Source organism: Ailuropoda melanoleuca, chromosome 15 (genome assembly GCF_002007445.2).
Source record: "Ailuropoda melanoleuca isolate Jingjing chromosome 15, ASM200744v2, whole genome shotgun sequence".
Classification (NCBI taxonomy): Eukaryota; Metazoa; Chordata; class Mammalia; order Carnivora; family Ursidae; genus Ailuropoda; species Ailuropoda melanoleuca.
This window is the reverse complement of record NC_048232.1, coordinates 21,132,425-21,160,397: the sequence shown is the minus strand read 5'-3', so window position 1 is coordinate 21,160,397 and position 27,973 is coordinate 21,132,425. Positions and strand designations below refer to the sequence as shown.

Genomic DNA, 27,973 nt, shown 5'->3' with positions numbered 1-27,973 from the left:
AAGACCAGACAAGAGTTACCCTCGGCCCTGGGAATATGATCACCCTGCCCTGAATTCTGTGGGACGTAAACCTGAGACTCTGCCAGCAAATAAAAAGGAGGGAAAGGGTTGCATGGAATGCCGCCATCAGGGTCTCCTCCAGCTGGTCAGCAGACTCTGTCTTTGGAGCCTGAGCTGAAAAGTCTGCTATTTTTTTTTTTAATTTTAAAATTCTATTTATTTATTTGAGAGAGAGAAAGTGAATGACAGAGAGAGAGAAAGAAAGCACAAGCTGGTGAGGAGCAGAGGGAGTGGGAGAAGCAGACTACCTGTTGAGCAGGGAGCGCATTGTGGGGCTCGATCCCGGGACTCCAGGATTATGACCTGAGCTGAACACAGACACTTAACTGACTGAACCACCGAGGCGCCCCAAAAGTCTACTAATTCTACTTGAGCTTTCATGGTTTTCTTTTTTTAGCTGATATTTTAGAGGCTGGTAGTTGTGGGAAGTTTGATCAAATTGTTGAAGAGATCGCATCCAGAAAATTGGCTTTCTTTTTACTATTTGAGGTGCCCATCAATAAAAGTCTGTAGGAGGAGTTTACAAATACTTAAACTCCTTGCCTACTCAAATTGTTCAGGAACAGAGTTTGAAAACTAAATACAGGATGGTGGTGTGATTATCTCGAAGAAGAATCCTCAAATTTTTTGGTTTCAAGAACTTTTATGGTCTCAAAAATTACTGGGGACCTCAAAGAGCATTAGTTTATGCCTATTCATAGTAACCATATTAGAATTTTAAAAGGACTGGGTGTTATATGCAAATTATGAATCATGGAACATTGCATCAAAAACTGGGGATGTACTGTATGGTGACTAATATAACAAAATAAAAATTATTAAAAAAAAGAATTTTAAAAGGAGAAATTAAGAATATATGTATGTTAATTCATTTAAAATAATGGTAAACTAATTCTTTGCTCATGTAAATAACATATTTTAAAGAAAACAAAGTGTATTTTCAAAGCAAAAACTCTAATGAGTATAGTGTCATTGCTTTACATTTTTGCACACCTTTTCAACACCTGGCTTAATGCACGATATAGCTGAATTTTCATATCTGCTTCTGCGTTCATGTCATGCACTCATATAACTTGTCGCTTCTGGAAAGCTCCTCTGAACACTTGTGAGAGCATGATAGTGGAAAAGGCAAATAAAATATTAATATTATTATGAAAATAATTTTGACCTTGTGGATTCCCTGGAAGAGGATCCTGGAACCCCAGGGGTCCTCAGGCCACACTTTGAGAACCACTACCCTAAAGTATTTTTGCTTGATATGGCCGTGCATAATTTATAATGGCTTTAAGCAGTAGTCCGGGTAAAACAGTAGATAGGATATTAAAAGGAGACTCGGGGGCGCCTGGGTGGCTCAGTCAGTTAAACATCTGCCTTGGCTCCGGTCATAATCCCAGGGTCCTGGGATCGAGTTCCACGTTGGGTTCCTTGTCCAGCGGGAGCCTGCTTCTCCCTCTGCCTGCCTGTCCCCCTGCTTGCGCTCACTCACGCTTTCTCTCTCTAACAAATAAATAAATAAAAATCTTAAAAAAAAAAAAAGGAGGCACAAATTGATCATATCTCAGAAAGTAGAAATAAGATGAATGGCAGAGCAATATATCCCAGGGCAGGGAATCTGCGGGGAAAACCCCAAATCGTGAGCAGACAATTGGAGCTTTCCTCACTTTACCAGTCCCTTTGATTCTTTAAAATATAATATGATTTACGCAAAAATATGTACACTAACACATATTTTAAAGGAAACGTCTATTATAGAAAGCACCTTGACTCTGCATTTTTTTTCCAGACTTAATATTTCAGATGATTTGAAGGTCGGCTTTTTCTGCACAGACCATGCTACTCAAACAGATCACAGTGAAATTCTGCCGCTGAAAGAGTTGAGTTCATCCACAGAAAAGCTCATACGGGTAAATCTGGATTTATTTTCAAACTTCTGAGATTATTTTGGCTATTGTTTGCCTTGATGTCTCTTTCCTTCACAGCATTGAAATGACTAAAAATTTTTAGATCTTAGCGTCTTTCACAAGCTGAATTGGATGACAGTCGTGGTTTTAAAAATAATTTGTATCAGCTACTGCTTATATTTATATCATGCTTATATATGTTAACCTGTTTAGTGAAGTATGTTGTTACTGTCTTTGGAATTTTTTAATATCTGTGAACATTTTCTATTTATGATACTTTTTAGAAATTATGAAATATTTTTGGATTGTAGAAAAACGTAGAGAGTAATTACTATAATGAATCACTGTGTTACCTACCTATACAGCTTTGTCAAATCTTGACTTTCCGCCATATTTCCTTCGGATCTTTTTTGATTGTAAAGAAACAGGACATTGCATACACCTCGGATATCAAGAATTATTAAAATCCCTAATCAATAAAACTGTCACATGCGATAGCATATGACTATAAACAGTCTTGTGTACTTTGTTTCTGTTTTTTCACTTAACAATGTAATTTGAAAATCGTTCCATTTTGGTAGTTTCCTCCTCATTTTCACAAGTGTATCCTATCATAAAATGTGCATCCTTTATTTAGCTTTACCCCTAGTGATGGGCATTTTTGTTGGTTCAGATCTTCTGCTGTGATGACTTCTGTACATACTCAGAGGCCATTCAATCTGTGGCATAAACTTAAAAGTGGAATTTCTGAGTCAGAGGATGTATGCGTTAGTCATTTTGAAGGATATTGCCAAATGGCTCTGCACCGAGATTGTACCAATTTACACCCCCCAGTAGTAACTTTTGGAGGTGTCTCTTTTCTTACATACTTGCCAGTTTGTTGCCTTTTCTAATAATACCTTCAGAAACGTTTTCTAACTTTATTTCCTTGCAATAGGGCATGTCCAAATGACTAAGTTCTGGTCAGTAGAATTAGATGGAAATATTATGTGGCAGCTTTGGGGAACGTTCTTTAAGAAATGGCTCACGTGCACTTACCTTCTGCTATTTCACTCTTCCTCCTCCTCTTCTCCCTTCCTCCCTTCCTTCTTTCCTCACTGCCCCCCTTCCCTCCCTTCCTTTCCTTATTTCTGTGCCTAGAACCCCGATGCTACCATTTGCGCCATGATTTTGAGGCAGAATACACAGCAGAACGATAAGGTAGAAGGATCTTAGGTCATTTTCAGCCCCGACTGCCTACATCAATTTCTAGTGAAAGAGAAATAAACTTATTTCTCTTTTGTGCTTCTGTTATTTGGATTTTTAAATCTTGGGTCACCTGGGTGGCTCAGTCGATGAAGCGTCTGCCTTTGGCTCAGGTCCTGATCTTGGGGTCCTGGGATGGAGCCCTACATTTGGCTCTCTGCTCAGCAGGATTCTACTTTTCCCTCTCTCTCTCCCTTGTACTCTCTTTCTCTCTGGCAAATGGATTAATAAAATCTTTTTAAAAAATGAGATAAAATAAAATCTAGCTGAACCAAATCCTGATACAATATGCTTAAATCAGATTAAGGGTATTTCCTCTATTTTTGCTTAATGAAAGGCGTCTGAAAAAAAACATGAATGACTGCATTTGAATGCTTTTCATGGATCACATGGTTTTTCTCCTTCATGTGATAATGTGAAATTTGACTTTTGAATAGTAAACCTGGAATGAACCCAACTGGACTATAATATTCCTTTTTGCTTTCCGCATCATTTGTACAATTCTCCTAATGGTTGTTTTCTATTTATGTTCATAAGAGACCTTCCTATAATTTTCTTTTCTTCTTATACTACTGTTGTTCAACCTTGGTACCAAGGTTATAGTATTTCATAAAATGAGTTGGGAGATGTTCCTTAGTCTATTCTCTGGAATAGTTGGCATGAGGTTGGAATTATCTATCTCTTCAGTATTTGTTAGAACTTGCTTGAAAAACTGTATGTGCTTATCTTTATTGCTATTTTTATTTTGTTATGGATATAGAAGGTTTTCTTAAATCTTCTTGGGTCAGTTTTGACATTATGTTTTTCTGTAAAAATATTTATTTTGCCAAGTTTTCAAATTATTGGCATAACATTGACTGTCTTATTATTTTTAAATCTTTCTTGTGTCTGTAGTTATATATTTTTTAAAAATTTAATATAAAAAAATAAAAGCTAATATTGTGTTCATACCTCTTCTAATTTTTCCTAGATGAATTGGGCAGTTTTACTTATCTCATTGATTTTTTTCAGAGACCCAACTTTTAGATTTATTTATCCTCTCTATCGTATCTTTATTTCTAGTTCATAAATTTTTTTAAAGATTTTATTTATTTATTTGACAGAGAGAGAGAGACAGTGAGAAAGGAAACACAGGCAGGGGGAGTGGGAGAAGGAGAAGCAGGCTCCCCGTGGAGCAGAGAGCCCGGGTGGGGCTGGATCCCAGGGCTCTAGGATCATGACCTGAGCTGAAGGCAGATGCTTCACCGACTGAGCCACCCAGGTGCCCCTAGCTCATAAATTTATCTTTATTATTTAATTTATTCTACTATTTTGGGTTCACTTTATTTTTCTTTTTCTAATTCCTTGAGTTGGATCTCAGTATCAATTAGGATGTCATACAACTCTATTTTTAGAAAATGCAACTATATTGGCTTAATCAAATAAGAAGTCACTTGGAATTAGACATCTGTAGTTGGGGCAGTAGTTCTCTGTTGTCAACTATGTACCAGACTTGTTTTATCTTTTTAAATCTCCATTATTGGTGGGTGGCTTTTGCTTTCATATTTCTGACCTCGCAGTAGCAAGATGGCTGCTGTGCTTCCAGCCTCCGTATGCATTTCATACAGGACAGAGACACGATAAGAGAAGAGGGGTGGTGGTGGCCATGTTAGGAAAGCAGGAACTTTCCATAGAAAAACCCAGCTTATTTATCATTGGCCATAACTGGATCACATGACCACCTTAACTGGAAAGAGTTCTAGGGAAGCGAGCATTTTAGCTGGACATTTTTCTGTCTGGACAAAGTCCCGGTCCTCTCAGTAGGGAAGAACCCATGTAATGGATCGTGGGTTGTCAGCTACCAGTGCCTACAGATCATTATTTTTGTGACCCCCTCTTTTCTTTTATAAGCATCTACAGTTTTATATTTCCCTCAAATTACTTCTTTACCTTCACCCCACAAATTTTGAAATGTAGCATTTTATTAGTATTTATAATACTAATTATTTTTATTAGTTATTGCTTTTAATATTTATTAGTATTAGATTGAAATACTCTAACATTTTCCAAGTATGCTTTTTAGTTACTGGTATGTCATTGATTTTTAACTTCAGTCCTTTGTTATCAGTGAAAATTCTTTGTGAGACAAGTTATTTGGTGTTTGTAATGTGTATTGAGGCTTCGTATGAGGTCAGTCTTTGTCATTGTGCCCTGGATATGGGAAACTAAAAATAATCTGCACTTATTAATAGTTGAGAGTGTATATATATGTTTGTGTATGTGTGTATATATGGTATGTGAACATAGATATATTTTTTGCCATCTGTTCAATACTAATATCCCTATATCAATATTCTTTGGTGTAGTGTTTGCCTGGTACATCTTTCTCATTCTTCACTAACCTCATTTCTGTGTTTCATGTTAGGTATATCTTTTACAGATTATAGATAGCAGGTTTAAAAAAAATCCAATTTAATAGTCTTTTTCAACAGCTAATTTATTGTCTTAATATTAGTAGTGATTACTAATGTATTGTTATTTTTCTGCCAACTTATTTTGTAATTTCTCTTTACCTTCTTCTTCTTTTACACTTCTTTTTTTCTCCCTCCCTACTTTTCATTGGATTGATAAACTTTCTTTAGTTCCTATTCTCTCCTCTGCTGGAAAGTAAGTTAATCATGTTATCTTTATTCTTTTAATGACTGCCTACAGTTTGAACGCGTGCACTTGGTTTTACAGTGTCTGCACGTAGCCAGAATTTCTAATTTCTATCAAATAATGTAAGAAACATACTACCTTCACCTATAATCACCCCCATCTTACATATTATTATTCTCAAGTATGTCAGGTCTACCTCTTTTCCAAATATTTTTGTAGTTACTTATTCATATTATTATTTTATACAGTTAATATTTGTTTCGATTTGCTCACATTTGCTAATCTTTCTTACCATTACTTCCTATATCTCTTACTTATTTTTGAGTTTAATTTTCATTCTTCCTAAAGATCCCTCGATTCTTCTTTCAGCAAAGAGCATGGTCTGCTTAGTGTTAATATCGTACGACCTCACAAAACATGTAATACCCTTGCAATTGTATAGATCCAGTTACTGCCCCCCCATCCTTTATGCCAGGGTTACCATGTGTATTACATCGACATACATTATACACTCAGCTTATGTTGTTTGCTTTATTTTTTTTTTATTTTTTTTTTTTAAGATTTTATTTATTTATTTGACAGAGAGAGAGACAGCCAGCGAGAGAGGGAACACAAGCAGGGGGAGTGGGAGAGGAAGAAGCAGGCTCACAGGCAGAGGAGCCTGATGCGGGGCTCGATCCCACAACGCCGGGATCACGCCCTGAGCTGAAGGCAGACGGTTAACCGCTGTGCCACCCAGGCGCCCCCTGTTGTTTGCTTTAAATATTCTTATGTATCTTACACAAATAAGAGGAAAAACCAGTCTGTTGTATTTACTTGGATATGTACTATTTCCAATGCTCTTTATTCTTTCCTGAACATCTAAGTTTTCAGCCTGTAATATTTCTTTTTAGTCTGAAGAAATTTCTTTAGCAGTTCTCAGTTTAGACAATGAATTCTCATAGTCTTCTTTATTTAAAATGTTGCATTGATTATAGAATTCTAGACTGATAAGTATTTTTTTTCTTTTCATTGTAGCATTGCTCTTCTGATTTCCTTAGTTTCTAATCAGAAAACGTCAATCATTCCAAAAGTTATTCCCTTGTATATACTTGTTTTGTTTTTTGTTTTTTCTGACTGCTTTCAAGATTTTCTTTTTGGGAATGGCTGGCTCAGTCAGTAAAGCATGCCACTCTTGGTCTTGAGGTCATGAGTTCAAGCCCCAATTTGGGTGTAGACCTTACTTAAGAAAAGAAAAAAAAATTTTTTCTTTTTATCTTTGGTTTTCAACAGTTGAATTATTATGCACCAGGATGTGGTTCATCTGTATTTGTCCTGCATGATGTTTGTTCAGCATCTTGAATCTTTGTCTTTTACCACATTTGGGAGGTTTTTGGCCACTATATCTTCAAATATTTTTTTTTCTACCCCACTCTTTGTATCCTCTCCTTCTGCAACTCCAGTTATTTGCATGTTAGCCCTCTGATTAAGGACTTATATGTCCCCAATTTCTGTTCACTTTTTAAATTTTTAGAAATTATTTCCTCTCTTTTGTTCTACTGATTTATCTTCAAGTTCACATACTTTCCCTCTCTGTCATCTTTATTCTTCTATTAAACTCTTCCAGTGAATTTTTAATTTCAGACCTTTTAGTTTTCAACTCTTGAATTTGTTTGTTTTCTTTATCATAGTTTCTTTTTTTTTTTAAAGATTTTATTTTTTTATTCGACAGAGATAGAGACAGCCAGCGAGAGAAGGAACACAAGCAGGGGGAGTGGGAGAGGAAGAAGCAGGCTTCCAGCAGAGGAGCCTGATGTGGGGCTCAATCCCATAACGCCGGGATCACGCCCTGAGCCGAAGGCAGATGCTCAACCGCTGTGCCACCCAGGCGCCCCCTGTTTATCATAGTTTCTTATTTCTCTGCTGATACTGCCTATTTTTCTCATTTGTTATAAGCATATATTTTCTTTATTTCATCGTGCATAGTTATAATAGCTGCCTTAAAATCTTTGCCTAATAATTCCAACATTTGGGTGATATTGGTCTTGGTCTCAATGACCTTTTTTCTTGGGACTGAATCACATTTTCCTGTATGTAGGAAAATACATAGTTTTTTATAGCATCAGGTATTTTGAATTATATCTTGGGTATTGTGAATGTTATGTTCTGGCTTCTTATAGTTATGTATATATTTTCCCCAAAGACTGTTGATATCTTTGTTTTAGCACATAATAATCTTGTTTGAATTCCAGCTGCAAATGTCTTAGGGTTGACAGCTCAAATCTCTTTGGGCTGCTTGCAGTCTGTTCCATGTATGTGTGTTTTAGGGCTCACCCAGAGGTTTGTTCTGAGTTTACATACGGATTTTGCATTCCTTCTCTTTGGTTCTTTTCCTTTTAGGAACCCCACATGATCACATCCAGTATCTGTGATTGCTCTGTCCTTTTATTATTCAGACCATAAAGGCCAATGATTTCTATTTGAGGTTTGGCTGTCTTGTGAGGTCACTGAACACAGCTGCCCCAGCAGACATCTTGCCCTGCATCAGTTCCTTCCTCCAACTTTTGAATCCCTTCCAGGATTCTCCTGCTTCTGTTTATTCTCCAGAATAATGATTGTGTTTTGTTCATATTCTATCTAGAGTTTATAGTGATCTGTGTGAGTCTTAGATGCAGTGACATTTGTTTGACCATGTGGGATTTCTGTGCCTCCCTTCCTCAGAACATGCAGTCCATACAGGACTGGGTCTTCTAAAGGCAAAGTCATCTCTGCCTGTTCCTGGAATTTAAGGAATTCCTTAAGACTTCGCTCACTTTCAAATATCTTTTAAAATGATTTCTCAACATAGTACCCTTCATGAGTTGACAACATAGTATAAGTAATAGGGGTATGAGTCAGTCATAACTGTTCAAATCTGGGCCTTCCAATCCAGTCATGTAATGTTGTATTAGATAGTCACTTAACTACTTGAAGTCTTATTATCCTCATCTGCAAAATAAAATCTCTATAGTTTCAGGATACTAAAATGGGGTTCTTTCCAGGATGCTAGTACACCAGATATCAAATTTCAAAGTGAATTTGAATTAGATCCCATGTGCAGGATTTGCAAAAGGAATGTTGCATATCAGAGCAGTTTTTGAAATAGATCAAGGATAATAAAAATAAAGGAGTCAGGAGGTGAAGAGGAAAAATTACTGAAGTGATCAAGAAAGCGCTGTTGCTATGATCTTTAATGGGGAAGAGGTACCAGAACCAATCTTCCTCAACTCAAAGCTAGTAAGGCAGGCTTGTATGGAAACTGAAATATGTTTGCTGCTTTTGGAAGACACAGAAGACTGGTGCTATCCATACTTAAGGAAGCTAAGAAGGTAGAATGGCTAAGTTGGGATCATTCTATACTTCCAGAGTTGTTGGGGTCAGGGATGTGTGATTGTTCCCCCATGGACCATATGTGGCCTATGAAAGAGACAGAGAGAGAGAGAGAAAGTGCATCATCATGGGGTCATTCTGGGCCCTACCCAGTAGAAAGATCTAAAAGGACAGAGTACTCCCAACAGTAGGAAGAAGAAAAAATAAGAACTCTATATTCATAGGGGCTGAGGAAGGAGTAGTGATGATCATCCAGTCCTACTTTGAATGTGTTTAACTCATGGTAATAATATTCTAAATGCCACTTTGCAGCTGTGTTTTGAATGACAGTAGGATTATCTGTTCCCAAGAATGAGGAGAAAAGTCATGGAATTGACTAAAGTTTCCATTCAGGGCAGGGAAAGATTGCCTAGTGAATATATTTTAAATAGATGGTGGGAGACAAAAAAACATTGTATGTTTTGATGATCAGATGTGATTCTTAGTCAACATGCTGGTTATATTTTTAAGTGCTTGGCTAGTAAATTCACAACAAATGTTGATTTTTGCCTATCTTTTCTGATTTAACATCTACATCTTGAACTATACCTTTTGAAGTATGATAAAGGGTTGTTGTTAACCCAGGTATTTTATTCTGGATGGGAAGAAACCACCAGGAATCTTCTCTCCCTTACTCCATCAGCATATATTAATTTAGCAGATTAACTGGAGTTCTCCAATGTACACCATATTCCAGAGGTATTCTTAAAAGGCAGGATAGGCCTCTGACTACATTCCAGGTCATATGCCCATGTTGGGGAAGAAAAATTTTTCTTTACCTTTCAATATTCTTCTAGCTGGTCTAAGAATCAAATTGACAGGAGACAGATTAACAGGAGAAAAACAATTTAGTAACATGTACACCTCCTGAATACATGCAAGAGGCCCAGGAAAACTGAGTAACTCTCTGAAATGTCCTTAAATACCACTTTCAACTAAAGACAAAAGGAGGTGCTGGGGGGAGGTGGGGAGCAGTTATGGGAAGTTATGAGGAAAAACACAATAAACAAGGATATGATGGTTATGCAGATTTAAATCAGGATAAGAGTTTCTAGAGATTTTAAGTCATCCCCCTCTTGCTGGTATACCTAGGGATGCTCCTTTACCAGTGGAGATTTCCCTTCTAAATGTAAATGTCTCTTATGAAAGGGTAACTTCTACTCAGATTTGGAGCTTCTCCTGTGTTTGCAGTTTCTTAAAAATAATCAGTCTAAAATAACTAATATGCCAAAGAGGCATATCTCTTTTGGTAACAAAATTTGCTCCTCTATACCCAGAACCAGACAATGTACTAGAACCTTCACACAGAGTGCCCTTCTTTCTTCAATAATGTATGTTTTTTCCACTTTCAGATTATTAGATCTCTTCAAGTGGATTTTGGGTTCCTCAAACAATTGCTTCAGTTGAAATTTGAGGACCGTCTTAAAGAAGAGTCTTTCAGTCTCTTCACTACTCTACATGACAGGATCCTAACAATTGAAAAACATTATCAAAAGGTACAAGTTCTCTCATTTCCTTTGTTTATGTGCGGATTGATCTTGTGCTTAGATAGGTATGTACTACAATTTTGAATGTAGCAACTAGTGAGGGCAATGTAATTTGCATATGTTTCATCTCATAATAGCTAATCCATATAATAGCTTTTCTTTGTGGCAGGGACTTTGTAAGTATTCTGTATGCAGATTAATCGAATCCTCATGCTAGCCTCTTGAAGTAGGTGCAATTATTATCCCTCTTGTACAGATGAGGAAATTGAGGCCCAGGAAGTTTGATTAACTTATTCAAGGCCACCAGTTAAACAGCAGAGTTTATTTTCCTGGCCAGACAGTTTGATGCTTGAGATCTGGCTCTTAAGCACACTTTTGTAGGGGATTAGTGGTGCTTGTTATCTCTGTAGGAGCCGAAGGCTTGAAAACTCTGCTGGTTCAAGGAATCTCCTTAAATCTTTGGTCAGGTTACCATATTTATCTGTCATTAAGAATAGGTACTGCTCTTCCTCAGTTATAAAACACACACACACACACACACACACACACACACAAACCTCTCATCTTCTATTGACACCCCCATTCTGAGAACCACACTAAGCCTTTAAAATGTGTTTCCTCCATAAGTCCCTCAATAATGCTTAAATGAAACCCGATTATCCCTGATCTACAGATAAGGAAGCTGAGATGCCAAGGTTTCAGGTCAGACAGATTGAAAGAGGCACAATGATATTGAAATCCAATTCTGTCTGACTCTAAAGCCTAATCGTTGTTTGCACTCCATGCTGGAATCTGAAATGAAATCAGAATCAAAGTTTGGGGGTTTTTTAATGTATTTTCTTTCATTGTCATCCAAAACAATGGTCAACTGATTTGATTAATCAGAAAATGACTCTGGTTTATGGATTAGCGGCCCTAGATTTCTTTTTATGAACATATCCCATTCAAAAAGTTCAAGGACCAGGAGAGGATATGAATTACAAATAGGTTTTAGTATTTTTAAAAGCAGTTCTAGGAAGACAGTAAAAAGACTTAAATATGTAAAGTGAAATAAAATGTTCAAATTATCTGTATATATTTTATCCATTTGAGCTTTCTATTGCTTATGGTTAAATATAAGTAAAAATTGAATGCGGTGTGCAGTGCCTCAGTGGCTCAGTCAGTTGGGTGGCTGGCTCTTGATTTTGACTCAGGTCATGATCTCAGGGTCAGGAGATCAAGTCCTACACTGGGCTCTGTGCTCAGTGTGGAGTCTGCTTGAGAGTCTCTCTCTCTCTCTCTCTCCCTCTCCTTTTTCCCCTCCCCCTGCTCACATGTGTGCACTCTCCCATGTGCATGCTCTCTCTCTCTCTCTCTCAAAAATAAATAAATAAATCTTTTAAAAAAATGGAATGCAGGGTAATAGCTGTAGTGTGGGAGAAATGATTACAAATTGGAGTTTTCATAAGATTTGTGATGATCTGAATGACGGTTTTATACTGAGTCCCTTAGTAGGGTGTGAGAGTCCTATTTGGAAATCCAGTATGGGGCTCACTGTACTTATTTTTGGTTTGCAGAATGAGGAGATCATAAGAAAATGCTACAATCAGCAGTTGGCTGATGCCATAGCTGCTGTCAAAGGAATGTACAAGGTGGGTTTTTAGTGCTGTCATGGCAAGGCCAGCTTCCCATCCTGCGAATGCACAGAGTGGGGCTCAATGGGGGTTCCCAGTCTGTGTTTTGGCTTTGAAGGTCTGTGTGCTCAGTTTTCAGGTCACTGAAAAGCAATCAGGCCTAAATTGACCAAATAACACTTTATGGTGACGGATATAACTTTGCAGAGACTGGAAAATTCCAGTCTGGTGTCTGGGTATGTAAGAAAGTAATCCAAAGTCGTCTGGTGAGCATGCAGTTGGATAGAAGGTTAGATAGTCTGAGAGAGTTCATGGGGATTGCTGTAAATCCCAATGAATGGTCTCTGACACTTGGTGGAGTAACTTTTCTACTGAAGAGGACACGTCTATCTGCCAGACATGGTGCTTCACTCTCCTACACAATGGGAACAGCCATCGTTTTCAGTGATTACCTTCTAGGCTGAGTAAGGACCTTGCGCTTCTTTTAGATTTTACAACTGTAATCTTGTCTCTTTCATTTCAATAAACCTCTGGGAAGAAATATTTTTTTATGGCAAATCGCACATTGATTGCATACATCTTTTCATAGTATTTATCACATTTGTATTTAATTATGTCATTGCCTGTGACGTGTTCTGTTCCATGCCAGACTGTAAGCCTTACGAGGGCAGGGATGTTGTCTGTCTTATTCACCGCTCTGCCTGCCTCTTACCGCTGAGCCTGATGCATAGTTAGCAATCAGCTAACAGCTGCTAAATGAATGGCTAGTTGCCTGTGTTTGTGGCAGATACTGGTGACTCAACAGTGATTGTCCCTCCTCCTTTTTTTATTAGCAGAAGCGCTTCCTGCTATGAAGCCACAACGTTAGATCCTTTCTTTCCCTGCTTCCTTTTCGGATATGGCTTGAACATAGGCAAGGTCAGGTGCCTGACCAATGTGACCTGAAGCTAAGTTGGCTGAGGTTTGGGGAGGAGGTTATTTTTTGTCATTTAAAGAGCCTTGTGGGAAGAAATACCCTTCTTTTTTCTTTGTTTGACATTGTTGTCTCCGTCTGATGCTTGGAATTGCTGCAGCCAACCTACCACGAAGGACTGAGGCACTTTGGACGTGCTAAAGGTAGCAGAGTGGAAAGAGAGAGCGCTGGGGTCCTTGATGAGCATCGCTGAGCGACTAAATACCTCTCCACTTGCCCTTCTTAGTGTGTAAGCCACTGGTAGTTGCCAGTTCAGTCATTTCCAGCTGAAAATATTCCAGGACCTACTGCTCTGATAACAGTCTCTGTGACTCTGAGCCAATTGTGTTTCCAAAAGTGGCTGTGACACGATCTTTCTCACGTGCGGTGTGACCTTGCTCTTCTCTCACACAGAGGTGGAGCCTAATTTGCCCTCCTTGAATCTGGGCTGGCCTCAGCGCCTTGCTCCGAGGTATAGAAAGTGACGCTGCGTAGTTCGGAAGCTAGGTCAAAAGAAGTCTTGCAACTCCATCCTTACCCTCGTGGAATATTTCCTCTCTGGATTCAGCCTCTCTGACTCCAGCTGCCATGTTGTGAGAAGCTCAGGCTGTTTGGAGGATGTACATGTGGGTACTGGGGCCACAGGCTCAACGGAGCTCAGCTTTCAAGTTATCCAGCCCCCCGCCATTTTGTCTTTCCGTCTGAGGTCCCAGGCATCATGGAGCAGAGACAAGCCGTCCCCTTGTGCTGGTCTTAATTCCCTGCCCCGTGGAGCTCGTGACCATGATAAACATGATAAACAGTTGTGGTTTTATGCCACTAAGGTTGGGGAGACGTATTCTGCTCAGTAAATAGATGGCATGGGTTCCTGGCACTCACAACATAAGCAACTTCTGAATTGCCTCTGTTGGGCAGATGACTTCTGTATCGTTCTGCCAGCACCACGTAGCACGGGGGTTAAGAGCTGGCATAACGTGTGCTTTAGAACAAGGGCCCTGGCTGGAGTCAGACTACTTGGGTTAGAGTCCTGGCTCTGTCACCTTATCATGATGTGACCTTAGGCAAAATACTGAACCTCTCTGCCTCAGTTTCGTCATCTGTCAAATGAGGGTCATAATAGTGTCCCCCTCATGGGCTTGTCATGAGGATGGAATGACTTGGTCCCTGTGAAGCACTTATAGTGGTGCCTGGCACAAGCTAAGGGCAGCCTAAGTGTCTACTAAATAAATGAACATCTCACATATTCATGACACTCCTTGGTACTGATCATTTGTCCTGCTCCTTTAATCTCTCAGTATTTAGGCTTGTAGCTTTCTGTCCACTGACTGTAGATATGGTAAAGTGCTCTTAAGATATCTATAATAATTGTCAGTATTTGTTATGTGGAACCATAGGAAATTGCCACTTTTGGAGCCCAAAATGTCAAGCATCAGCAGTTTCCTATGGTTCAACATAAGAAACATTCCTAATGGGTAAAGACAGCAACAAATGACATAAAATATTAGGCTGTAATAACTTAAAGTAGAAGAAATTCATCTTCAATTTAACCAAACACATGTTGAAGGAGTACTGTGTGCTAAGATATGGTGGATACTGACATTAAAAGATGAAAGAAAGATGAATAAGGGTGAATTATAAACTCAGCCATAATATACATTGTTCATTGCAGAGGTAAGTATATAATGGGAGATATGGAAGCACCACAGAGGGAGCATTTATTTCTGCCTTCATGCTTTGGGGAGGCTTCACAGAGACGGTGATATTTGTGCTGGGTATTAAAGTAAACGCTCAGTTGGTAGATAAGAAATACAAAGGGATTCTAGGCAGACTGCATAGTGTCTCAGGATTTTCTCAGGGGCAAGTGATACATATCTAATTCACACTGACACTACTTAAAAGAATTTATCTGTTCATGTAACTGTAAAGTGTAGTGATAGTAATGACTTCAGGAAAAGCTGGATCTAGGTGCTCAAATAATGTTATCAAGAAACTGTCCACCCCCTGCTTCTGCCTTCTTCTCTGACAGTTTAATTTCCAGGCAGGTTCTCTTCACATGAGAGCAATCTTAGAGCATGTCTTTCTAAATAGTTCCTACAAGGGTCTCAAGACTGACCCTGACCAATGTCCCCCACCCCCACGGCAAGCCAAGCCAGAGTGACGTACCCATTTCAGGAGATAATATCAAGGACAGGGTTTACCAAAATGGAAAAGAGAGGTCTTGATACCTAAAGGAGAGATGTCAGGTATGCAAAACTGTTTAGGCAAATTGGCTTCCTACTTCCAGTAGCGTGTGAAAAGGCCAAGAGGACCTGGTCAGAGTTGCTGACTGTTGCATTGCCCCACATGGTAGCCAGTAGCCATAGGTGGCTATTAAAATTGAAGTTGAAATTAAATTAAAAATTCAGTTCCTGGGTTGCATTAGCCATAGATTGCCCAGCAATATTCTGTGAGACCGAATAACTTAGGAAAATTCATGAAAGTTTCATTTATTTTATTTTTATGTTTTATTAATTTTGTTATTATTTATTAATAATCTTATGCTCTTATTAATTAATAATATTAATGTGTTTTATTGATTTTATTAATTTATTAATAATTAAAGAGCTATGCTTTATTGAGTGTTTTCTTTGTGCCGGGCACCATATGAAGGAGTTTAGATGTATCGTTTTATTCAGTCTTCACGTGAGCAAGTAGCAAGAACTGGGGCCCCACAGCAATTCCTCAATTTCTAATGTGGCACAGAGAGTGGTGGTAATTACAGGAGCCATATCACAGCCTAGTATTCTTACGCAGTGCTCTTGCTAATTACAAGGTAAATTAGGCCGCTACAGAAGTGCCTGTGCTATCCGGCTTGTCCAAAATGTAGTGCCCAGAAATGAAGTCCAAGTATCTTTTGCCTGGTTCAGCCTCATGAAGTAAGCATTTGAAGTAAGCAGTAGTATCCTCATTGGCTAACTTAGGAAACTGAACCATGGTGACCTCAAGCAACTTGCCCAAGGCCACAGAGCTGGTCGGTGGTGGAGCTGGGTGCCCAGTTCCCATCTATGTCTGTACAGTTGTTCCACAGAAAATGGGAAATGCTTGAATTTTCTGAGCAGAAGAAAGTGAGGTGCTTCAGGATGGTTAGTCCTGTAACAGTGTTAAAGTGCGTTGGAGAAATAGAGGCACAGATATACCCTCTAGGAAGACAGAAACCACGCAGAGTCTCCTCGGTGCCCAGTGCAGTGCTTGGATTTTAATACATATTTATTGGAGAAAGATAGAAGGAAGAAAGAGAAAGAGGGGAGGAAGGAAGATGAGCTACTATGTGTAGTTTCAGGCAGAATGTTGGGTAGCGGAGGGGAGGGACAAAAGGAATGAAGTTCGGCTCTGGATTAAAAGGATTCAAAGAGACGTCTCTCTAAATGCAGTATGTGGGGCTAGTTAGTATCCTGCTTTGAAAAAACTGACTGTTGCGAAAAAACCTTTCGAGACAATTGGAAAATTTTGTTATGGACTAGATATTAAATGATATTAAGAAACTCGTCGTTACTTTTGTTAGTGTGATGGTGGCATTGTGATTATTAAAAAAAAGATAACAACCCTTAGTTATTAGAGATGAACTGTGAAGTAGTTAGGGATCAACGACAAGATGTCTAGGATTCCCATAAAAATACATAAGCACAAAACAGGTAGATGAATGTGTAACAGACTATTATAATATATCTACTTTGGTGTATATTTCATCGTAAAAAAGTAGACATATTTGAAAAAATGCAGGTTACGTCATTAGTCCTCTTTCTTAAGTTCAAGATGGAGTCCAAGCTCCCTTGCTTGGTCTATGCCTCCCAGGCCTTTGGTGACCCCTGCCCCCTTGGCTCTCCAGGTTCATTCTGCTGCAGGTTTCAGACCCTCATACCTGACAAGTGCACGCCCGCCTTGGGGCTAATCCCTGGAACCCTCTGGCCTCCATCTTCATACTACAGCCCAAGTGATGCCTCCGCAGGCTTCCAGCACTCAAGGACAGATCTTCCACGCCAGTCTCTCCCTATTCCATCACCCCATTCTGTGGCCTTTAGAGCGGTTGCCACTGCCTGAGATGGTTTTGTTCATGTTTATTTCCTTACGAGTGTTCCGTTTCAGCTCACCAGACTCTCTGCTTTGGGAGAGCAGCCATCTTGGCTCCATACCTAGAGGCATGTAGCAGGTGCTGGATAAGCATATGTTGAAAGAATAAACACATGAACAAATTAATGGGGAAGGGCTTTCTGAGCGTGAATCTTTCCACTGAGACCATAAAGGAAAGTAAAAATAGGCATAAAATGAAAAGCTTCTGTACAACAAAAGAAAGTAAACATAGTTTGAAAACAACTGAAGAACTGGGAAAATATGTGCAAATAAAATATGCAAATAATGTATTAAAATTCCTAACATATTGAGAGCTCCTACCAATCATTAAGGTAATGATGAATAGGGACACCTGTGTGGCTCAGTCAGTTAAATGTCTGTTGATTTCACTCAGGTCGAGATCTCAGGGTCGTGAGATCGAGTCCTGCACCAGGCTCTGCACTCAGCAGGGAATCCACTTGAAATTCCTTCCCCTCTCTCTCCCTCTGCCCCTCCTCCCAGCTCACGCATGCATGCTCTTTCTCTCTAAATACATAAAATCTTTAAAAAAAAGTGAGAGAATACTGAATAGCCCATTAGAAAGACAAGCAAAATATATTCAAAAGATATTAAAATGAAAATATCCAAATGCCCAACAAACTTACAAAAAATGTTCAACCTTATTAAAAGTCAAACAAATGCAAATGAAGCAAAAAACACTGCCTTCATCTATCAGATTGGCAGAAATTTAAAGATTGATATTATCTACTCTTGGCAAGGGGTGGGTTAATGGGTAAGCACACATGTTGTGGAAGCATAAATTTGTTACCACCCATTTGGAAGAAAATTTATCAAATTCTAATAAAAATTCAAATGTATATTTACTTTGACCAAGCAATCCCACTTCTAGGGGAATCTATTACACCAGCTGAAATAGATAAAAATACATATACAGTGACTAGCAGCATTATAATTTGGTTTTTAATAGAAAATAATGGAATAGGAGTGCCTGGGTGGCTCAGTCGGTTAATTGTCTGCCTTCAGCTCAGGTCGCGATCCCAGGGTCCTAGGATTGAGCCCCAAGTTCAGGCTTAGCCTGCTTCTCCCTCTCCTCTGCCTGCCACTCCACCTGCTTGTGAGCTCTCTCTCTCCCTCCTTCTCTCTCTCTCAAATAAATAAATAAATAAATAAAATCTTAAAAAAAAAGAATAGACTAATACTACTTAATGATACAAATGATAGAAAAATACCCAGCCAAAAGAAAAAAAGAAAAATACCCAGCCCACTTTAACTAAGGTGAATTCATATGGACTACCATGAAGGCATTTCCAAGACACATTTTAATTGAAAAAAATGTGGCAGAACAACACAACATTGTAGAACGTGCAGAATGTTTGGAGAATGAGGTAGAAAAAGAAAACACTCTTTAATTTGAAGTTTCTGTCTTTTTATAACAGTCTTGGTTCCATTTTTTATACCATGTGTTACTTAGTAGTAAAAAGAAGTATAGTTTCAGTTGCAATACATTCCTTCCTCTGCCCCCAGCCCTTTTTCTTTTTCTTTCTTTTCCTTGACATTGACTTTTGCAACAAATAAGGCAGCTGTCTTTCAAAATGTCCCACGTTCTGTATTTGTTAGTTTGCTTCCTCCAGGGGATGTCTCATTTGTTCCTCTGTTTTCCATATTTCTTTTTTTTTTTTTAAGATTTTATTTATTTATTTGACAGAGAGAGAGACAGGAAGCGAGAGAAGGAACACAAGCAGGGGGAGTGGGAGAGGAAGAATCAGGCTCCCAGCGGAAGAGCCTAATGTGAGGCTCAATCCCAGAACGCCAGGGTCACACCCTGAGCTGAAGGCAGACGCTTAACGACTGAGCCACCCAGGCGCCCCTCCATATTTCTTATAAATTAGAATTTAGCTCTAAAATCTTGATTCGATTCAAATTCAAATTTTATACCTTTTGACAAGAACAGCTTATAGGAAGGGATTTTAAAAAGTAAACTTTTACCTGAAGTGTAATTTACATACCTAAAAGTATACAGATTATAAATGTACAATTCAAATTTTTGTGGAAAAAAAAAGGAACAATGAATCATAGAACAGTACATCAAAAACTAATGATGTACTGTATGGTGACTAACATGTCATAATAAAAAAAATAATAAAAATTTTAAAAAAGGAACATACCCAAATAATCCTTGTTTAGCTCAAGAATTAGGATGTTATGGCACCTCCCACCCTCCAAAGGTTACCATGATCTGACTTCTGTCACAGATATTTGTTTTGCCTGTTTGGATTTTAATGTAAATAAAACCATACGACACTTGCTTCTTTATGTCTGGCTTTGATCATTGGACCTCACATTTGTAAGATATATCCATATTATTGCACATAGCAATGGTTTGTTCTTTCTCATTGCTGTACAGTATTCTGTTGTCTGAACACTCTTGTACATATCTTTTTTTTTAAGATTTTATTTTTTTACATAATCTCTACAACCAACGTGGGGCTCAAGCTTTTAACCCCACGAGCAAGAGTTACGTGCTCTACGACTGAGCCAGCCAGGTGTCCCTCTTATATATATCTTTTATGTATGTATGTATGTATGTATGTATGTATTTATATAGAGAGAGGGCATCAGCGGGAGGGGGAGAGGGAGAGGGAGAGAGAATCTCAAGCAGACTCCCCTCTGAGCTCAGAGTCTGACATGGATCCCAATCTCACAACCCCGAGATCGTAACATGAGCCAAAACCAAGAGTCAGATGCTCAACCAGCTGAACCACCCAGGGGCCCCACATATCTTTTATTGCACATATGTGTGCATTTCTGTTGGACATATACTGGAGTAGAATTGCTTTTGTAACCAGCTATCTTATTAAATTCATAAACTTACTTTAATAATTTATAGAGTCTTCAGGATGTCCATAAAAGTTATATTAATTGAGAATAATTACATATTTGTTACTATATTTTTCATCCTTATCCCATCTTTTCATTCATTTATTTTTCCTTACTGCACTGGTGGTGCATTCAATACAAGGTTAAATAAAAGTGATGATAAGCATCCTTATTTTATATCTAATCTAATAGGGAATGAATATAATGTTCCAACATTACACATAGTACTTGGCATATTACCAGGCTACTTTAAAGAGACTATTAAGAAAAATCATGAATCCATTTCAGTTTTATTAAACGTGGGTTTTATGCGTCTACTAAGAGATGCATGAATGTGTTCCCCTTCACGATGTTCCCCTTAATCTACTAATGCGGTGAAATGAATTAATTATTTTTTAAGTGTTGAATCAACTTCACTTTCTTTGTGTAAGTCCAACTTGGTCATGATATGTCTTTTTTAAAAAAATTGTTGTTGAATTTAGTGTACTAATATTTTGATTAGGATATTTTAAATCACGTTCATGAGTGAAGAATCCTGCACTTTTCTCTTTTTTATACATCTTCTTGTTGGGTTTTGGGATAAGGCTTATGTTAGCTTCCCAAAATGAGTTGAGAATGTTATCCTCATTTTGTTCCCTAGGAGCATTTATATAAGATTGGAAATATTTCTTCCTTAAATATTTAGAACTACCAGAAAAGCCAGCTGGGCCTGGAGGTATTGATTGACTAATTGACATCTTTTGGATTCCTCATTCAGTGTCCTTAACGATTGTAAGACTATCTGGTTTTCTATTCCTTTTGAGTCAGATAAAATGAGATATTTGAGATATTTGTCTAGGGCCTTGTCTATTTGATTTAAACTCAAAAATATGTTGGACTAAAGGCTTAATAATGTATATCGTTCTCATATAAAAAACTTAATCCTATATTTTTAAACCCACTTTTTATTGCTACTTTATCCATTTCATTGAGTTTTAAAACATTACTTACAATATTTTTTGTGACTAGAAATTCTATTTGATGCTCTATGCTTGGTTATTGGTAATTTTTTTTATCGTTCTTCCCTTTGCTCATAATTTTAGTCCTGTTATTTCTATAAACATATTTAACTATACTTGATTTATATTCTGTGTTTCACCATTTTCATCTTCGAGGGTCTGATAAGTGCTGGCTGACCCATGTGAAATGTCATTTACTTTCAGGTTTTATGATTTTTGACTGTGAACTCATATTTCTGTGGGAATTTCTTGAGGCACAGGACAGAAGTCAGTTTCTGTAGAGATTTGTGTTTGCTTCTGTGAGATTCCTGGGTCTGTGACCACTTTAATCTGACTTTTAGCTTAAGGCAGTTTAAACCACCCAGATGGATGACTTTGGGTCCCAAACTGTGTAGGTCATCTTTCATCTTGGGCTCATAAAACTCACACGAGATGCTTTCCCCTTCTCTGTACTCAGAGCCGTTTCCAGACAGGAGGCAGTTCCACTTCCAGTGGGGGTGGGAGGGGTGCACACTTCAAGGTAGGTCTAGTTTGTTCTTACACTGAAGGAGTGGCCCTTGGGTGTCTCAACCTGAATGAGGACATCTCCTATTACTTAGAATTCGAATTACCACTTTGAGAAGGATGGAGGTGATGTCTCTTCTCTGTGTCCTGCAAAGAGGTGTAAACCAAAGTTCACATATACCTGGGTTGGCAATGCCCTGGAGTGAAAGCCAGCTTCACTGTTCTGCACACTTCTCTGGATTTCTGCATTCACTTCATCTTAGCCTAAGTGCTCCTTTCTTTGTCAGCTTATAGATGCATTTCACTGATCTTATCCAGAATTTTTCTTGTTTCTGGTGGAAGAGTAAGTCAGAATCCTGTGATTTTTTTGAACATGTCTTCCTAATCTTTTGTGTCTTCAACAGTTTCTGGGACACTGACATATGTCTAGTGTGTATCAAATGCTCAAAAAATATGGCAGAACAGAGTGCCTGGGCTGGCTCAGTTGGAAGAGTGTGCGACTCTTGATCTTGGGGTCATGAGTTTGAGCCCCCTGTTGGGCGTAGAGATTACTAAAAATAAATAAATAAATAAACTTTTAAAAAAATGTGGCAGAATAAGTGACTATCATCCTTTATATATACTTTTTGTACTTCTAAAAGTAGAAAGCCCTGAAATGATTAAATGCTTTCTATTCATCAGTTTTTCATAAACATGTTCTGGTTAAATCTACTTAGGCATCAGTGTATTAATTGTAGTTAGTTTATCTAACTAAAGAATTGCTTTGGGACACTTGGGTGGCTCGGTCGGTTGGTTAAGCATCTGCCTTCGGCTCAGGTCATGATCCCAAGGTCCTGGGATCGAGCCTGGCATCATCCCCGGCATCATTGGTCTCCCTGCTCAACGGGGAGTCTGCTTCTCCCTCTCCTGTTCCCCCTACTTGTGCGCTCTCTCTCTCTGTCAAATGTATAAGATCTTAAAAAAGAAAAAAAAAAAAGAATTGCTTTAATGATACAAAGGGGATTATTTGAATCTTCCCTTTGGCTGTTGTCATTGCTTTGATCCATGACCTCAGACAGCCGGCCTAATCCTGGCCAGCCAGTTTGCTGAGGCTCAGTCATAAGAAAAAAACAGAAGACTGTTGGGAAAAAAAACCAAAAAACCAAAGTAAACACTTGGGTTAAGAGGTAACGTTGGTTAAGGATAAATGACTCTGCTGCCCTCTGGAGGCCATTGAGGTTACAGGTAGCAAGTCCCCTTTTAGCTGTGGAGTAAGTTTTTAAATCTATTTAACTTTTGAAACAATCTCTTGCGTGATATTTTAGTACCTCATTTGCAGACAAAAGAAAATGTTTTTCTAAAAGTTACACCTTATTTAGCTATTTTTGGTTTGGGAAATGTATGAGCTCAGATTCAGATAAGAAAACAAACTAGGTATTTCAAATGCAGAGGGATTTAATCAAGGGATTTAAGAGCTTATAAAACACTTGGAAAAGTCAAGGAGATTGTCACTAGCTTTTGAATTAACAAGCAATTTTTCCATTGCTTTTTCATTCTTCCAGGTACTCTTTAGAATAATTTTGTTTACTGCCACTCCAAAAAGGCCCTCCTTGGTATTTTTATTAAAATTGAACTGCTTGGAAAATTATTCATGAATTTTGAAAGAAATTTATATCGTTTATAATATTCAGTCTTCCTATTCAAGAATACTTCTTGATTCACTCATATCTTATGTATCTCAATAAAGTTGTAGAATTTTACTTATGCGGGTTATACTTCTTTCTCATACAACTAAATCATTCCTAAGTATTATATTTTATGTCCTTAGAATATGGAATCTTTTTTCTCATATTTCAAGAGTATTTTGGTATACATGGAATCCTTTGGGGTTTTTTTTTAAGTTTTTGATTTATTTAAGTGATCTCTACACCCCACATGGGGCTCAAACTCATGACCCCGAGATCAAGAGTAGCTTGTTCTGCTGAACCAGCCAGGTGCCCCAATCAGCTTTATGGAGGTATAATTGACACAGCATAAAATTCACTCATTTAAAGCATACAGTTCGCTGGTTTATAGTGTATTTACAGAGTTGTGCAGCCATCACCATAATCTAATTTTAAAACATTTTCATCACCTCCAAAAGAAAGCTGGTACCCCCATTAGCTGTCACTCCCTACTCCTCCCGTCCCCTTCTAAGTCCCCACTCAAACCCCTGGCAACTGCTAATCTACTTTCTGTTGCTACAGATTTACTTATTCCGAACATTTCACATACATGGGAGTACACTCTGTGCTGGCCTGTGATTGATTTCTTCCACTTCACCAAAATGTTTTGATGTGAGACCATTGATTTTATAAATACTGTATCCAACCACTTTGTTGATAGATTTCCAAATGTGGGATTATCAGGTCTCTTTTTTTTATTTGAAGTATCCTTGGCATTATATTAGTTTCAGGTGCACAACGTGATGATTCAATGTTTGTGTATATTGTGAAATGTCTAGTTAACATCCATCACCACACATAGTTAGAAATTTTTTTCTTGTGATGGGAACTTCTAAGACTTTTTCTCTTAGCAACTTTCAAATACACGATAGAGTATTTTTTTTACCATAGTCACCACGCTGTACCTTACATCCTCAAGACTTAATTTATTTTATAACTGGAAGTGTGTACCTTTTAACCCCCTTCACCTATTTCACCCATTCTTTACACCTTGCCTCTGGCAACCATCAGTCTGTTCTCTGTATCTATGAGTTCAGTTTTCTTTGCCCTTCTTTTTTAAAGATTTTATTTTTAAGTAATTTCCAGACGCACCATGGGGCTCGAGCCCACAACCCCAAGATCAAGAGTCACATGCTCTACCAATTAAGACAGGTAAGCGCCCCTCCTTTCTCCTTCCCCCTCCTCCTCCTCCTTCTCCTTCTCCCCCCACTTCTTCTTTCTCTTCTTCCTCCTTCCCTTCTCCTTCTCCTCCTCCTCCCCCTCCTCCTCCTTCTTCTTCTGCTCCTTTAAGATTCCCCGTATAAGCGAGCTCATATGGTATTTGTTTTTCTCTGACTTATTCCACTTTCCATAATGCCCTCAAAGTCCATCCACGTTCTTGCAAATGGCAAGATTTTATTCTTTTTCACGTCTGAATAGCATCTTGTTATATGCATAGTATTTTATATAATATAGATATTATATATTTATATATTATATAATAGTATTCATTTTATATATATAGATACATATATATCACATTTTCTTTATCTGTTCATGCATCAGTGGACACTGAAATTGTTTCCATGTCTTGGGTATTATAAATAATGCTGTAATGAATATAGGGGTGCAGATTTCTTTTTGAATGAATGATTTTGTTTCTTTCAAATAAATACCCAGAAGTGGAATTGCTGGATCATATTGTAGTTCTATTTTTAATTTTTTGAGGAACCGTCACACTATTTCCCACAGTGGCAGCACGAGTTTGCATTCCCACCAACGGAGCACAAGCGTTCCCTTTTCTCCACATCCTCACCAACACTTGTTATTTCTTGTCTTTTTGATACCAGCCATTGTAATAGGTGTGAAGTGGTAACTCATTTTGGTTTTGATCTACATTTCCCTGATGATTAGTGATGATTCATGCACCTGTTGGCCATTTGTATGTCTTCTTTGGAAAAAATGTCTATTGAGATCCTCTGTCCATTTTTGAATTGGATTTTTTTTTTTGGCTATTGAGTTTTATGAGTTCTATATGTATTTTGGGTATTAACCACTTACCAGATTATGATTTACAAATATTTTCTCCCATTCAGTATGCTGCCTTTCCATTTCGTTGATGGTTTCCTTTGCTATTCAAAAGCTTTTTAGTTTGGTATAGTCTCACTCGTTTAACTTTGCCTTTGTTTTTGGTGTAATCATTACCAAGACTAATGTCAAGGAGCTTACTGCCTAAGTTTTCCTCTAACATTTTATGGTTTCAAGTCTTGAGTTCAACTTTTATCAGACATTTTAACAGTTCTTAGTTGATTCATTTGTATTTTCTTTCTTTTTTTTTTTTTAAAGATTTTATTTATTTATTCAACAGAGATAGAGACAGCCAGCGAGAGAGGGAACACAAAGGGGGAGTGGGAGAGGAAGAAGCAGGCTCATAGCGGAGGAGCCTGATGTGGGGCTCGATCCCATAATGCCGGGATCACGCCCTGAACCGAAGGCAGACACTTAACCACTGTGCCACCCAGGCACCCCTGGTTCATTTGTATTTTCTAAGCACAAACATCTATTCATGGAAAATGACAATATTCACATCTTAATTTCTCCAAGGTATATCTATCTTTCTTTTACACTAGACAGGCATCACAGAATGATATTAAATAATAAGATAGTGATCCTTCTTTTGTTATTACTGAATTTGATAGGAATCCATCAGTAACTCATAATTAAGTTTAATAATGACTTTTTGTTTGGAATTATTTGGAGCAGCTGGATGGAAGGAGACTATGAGTAATTAGTCTTTGGAGATGGGCTGGTGGTAGAAATATAATTACCTACAGTCCTAGTGCATAGGGTGAGCAACTAAATATAGAATATATGTTTGTGAGGAAGGCTAAAATTGCACCAGAAAAGTAGGTCAATAAAGGGCTAATAAAGCCAGCGAGACTGCATGTTGGAGTTAGGTGCACACAGGCCAGATGGGGATCAGGGCACCAGAGAAGATCAACGTAAGAAAAACCAGGCTAGAATGGATGAAACAGGTGAACGTAGTCCTAGGGCTGGGTTCCTCTATGACCTTGGCACAGCGTTGCCTGGGTTAATCAGGTCCCTTTACAGAGGCCCACATGGGATAGATCCTGTTCCTCTTCCCTGAGTAGGGAGGGCCTAGTTCTTTCTTTGTCCCGTCAAGGGGGAGAATTAAGTGCATACTGTAAGGAGAGAAATGGGTTGAGGACACAGTCTCTTGGCATGAATGCATCAAGAAAGCCAATAACCAGCCTCACACTCCGTGTGATGAAAGTAGCCCTTGGCCAAGAGGAGAATCCTGTGACTCTTGTGAAGATAAAGAGTGAATCAGTCTAAGAAATGCTGCTTTGCAGAGAAGCATCAAGGTGAAGTTCAAATGAAGGCTGACAGCCTGGTGGAGGCGATTTTCAGTTCAGACTCTTTGGCACGGAAGATCATTTACTTTTGCTTTCCAGTTTGGAATGTGCTCACTTCCTGTGCCCCACTGCACGGACTCAGATGCTTTTTTAAATGATGATCTCCCAGGTCTTTTAAAGTGAATTTTAGAGACTAGAAAGCTCTATTCTTCTCCATCTACATGGCACATTGAGGATTTTCTTATACACAGGGAAATTTGTGACTAGCCCGGAGCTGTACATAGCAGGCCCTATGAATAAGTCCAGAATGAATGTTGGTGTGTTCTTGCAGGGTTCTTCAAGTAGAAGATATTCTTTGGGTGACATAGTCGGGGAGAAGAATACTTCCCATCGTTCAAAAGTGTTAGGCACATTGCACCCCCAGAGTGCTTGAAATATAACCATTAGAATTTCATTTCCTCAAATCAAAACTCTCCTTTACCAACAGAGGGCTAAGGAATGAAGTTTTTACCTTCTTAATGGATGTTCTTTTTTCTGTGAGAAAAATCTGGAATAAGTTGGAAGAGAGGCAGCAGTACGGAGAGATGTTTAAGTTGAGAAAAAGGTACAGGGCTGTAGAGAGAGTCCACGTTCTGTATAGACCGGCTCTGCTGGAACTTAACGTAGCCTGGAGCTGTGGTTATTCTTTTGTCTAAGGTGGTGATGGGCATTCGTTACAGAAACACAGGTGAACATGTTCGGGGAAATGTCCTCATTTTCTCTAGGCTGACAATTAATGATGATGAAAGCCGTTTCCATGTATTGAATAATCTGCTATGGCCCAGGCTCTGTGCAAAGTTCATGTGCTGCGTCATGATTTATTCTATTTCTCTAGAAAGACAAAAATGACTAGAGTTAAATTCAGAAAAATGCAAACTTTTATATCTAAGTTTTTATTTCAATGACTTCCTTCTTGGTTCAGCTATAATGGGCATTCAGAAGGACAGGAGAATGCAATGAACTCCTCTTATGTGTTCTCACAGAGTTGGAGAAAACACTGGTATTCATGCCCTCTCCACTCTCGCTAAGCCCCCAACTCCTCATAGGAAGAAAATTCTAGACTCTTCAGCATCCTGCTTGCCTTTTTTAGTGTTCTGTAGTTTTTTA

At 38.4% G+C, this 27,973-nt stretch overlaps 1 protein-coding gene across 1 annotated transcript in view; it reads left to right on the top strand.

Annotated features, from left to right (window-relative positions):
- C15H10orf67 (chromosome 15 C10orf67 homolog) overlaps window positions 1–27,973 on the top strand; it is a 147,212-nt gene that overhangs the window by 12,661 nt on the left and 106,578 nt on the right. The window contains exons 4-6 of the mRNA XM_034644363.1: window positions 1,844–1,964; window positions 10,583–10,726; window positions 12,274–12,348. Of these exons, the coding sequence (XP_034500254.1) occupies window positions 1,844–1,964; window positions 10,583–10,726; window positions 12,274–12,348 (340 nt within the window). The remainder of the gene's footprint in view (window positions 1–1,843; window positions 1,965–10,582; window positions 10,727–12,273; window positions 12,349–27,973) is intronic.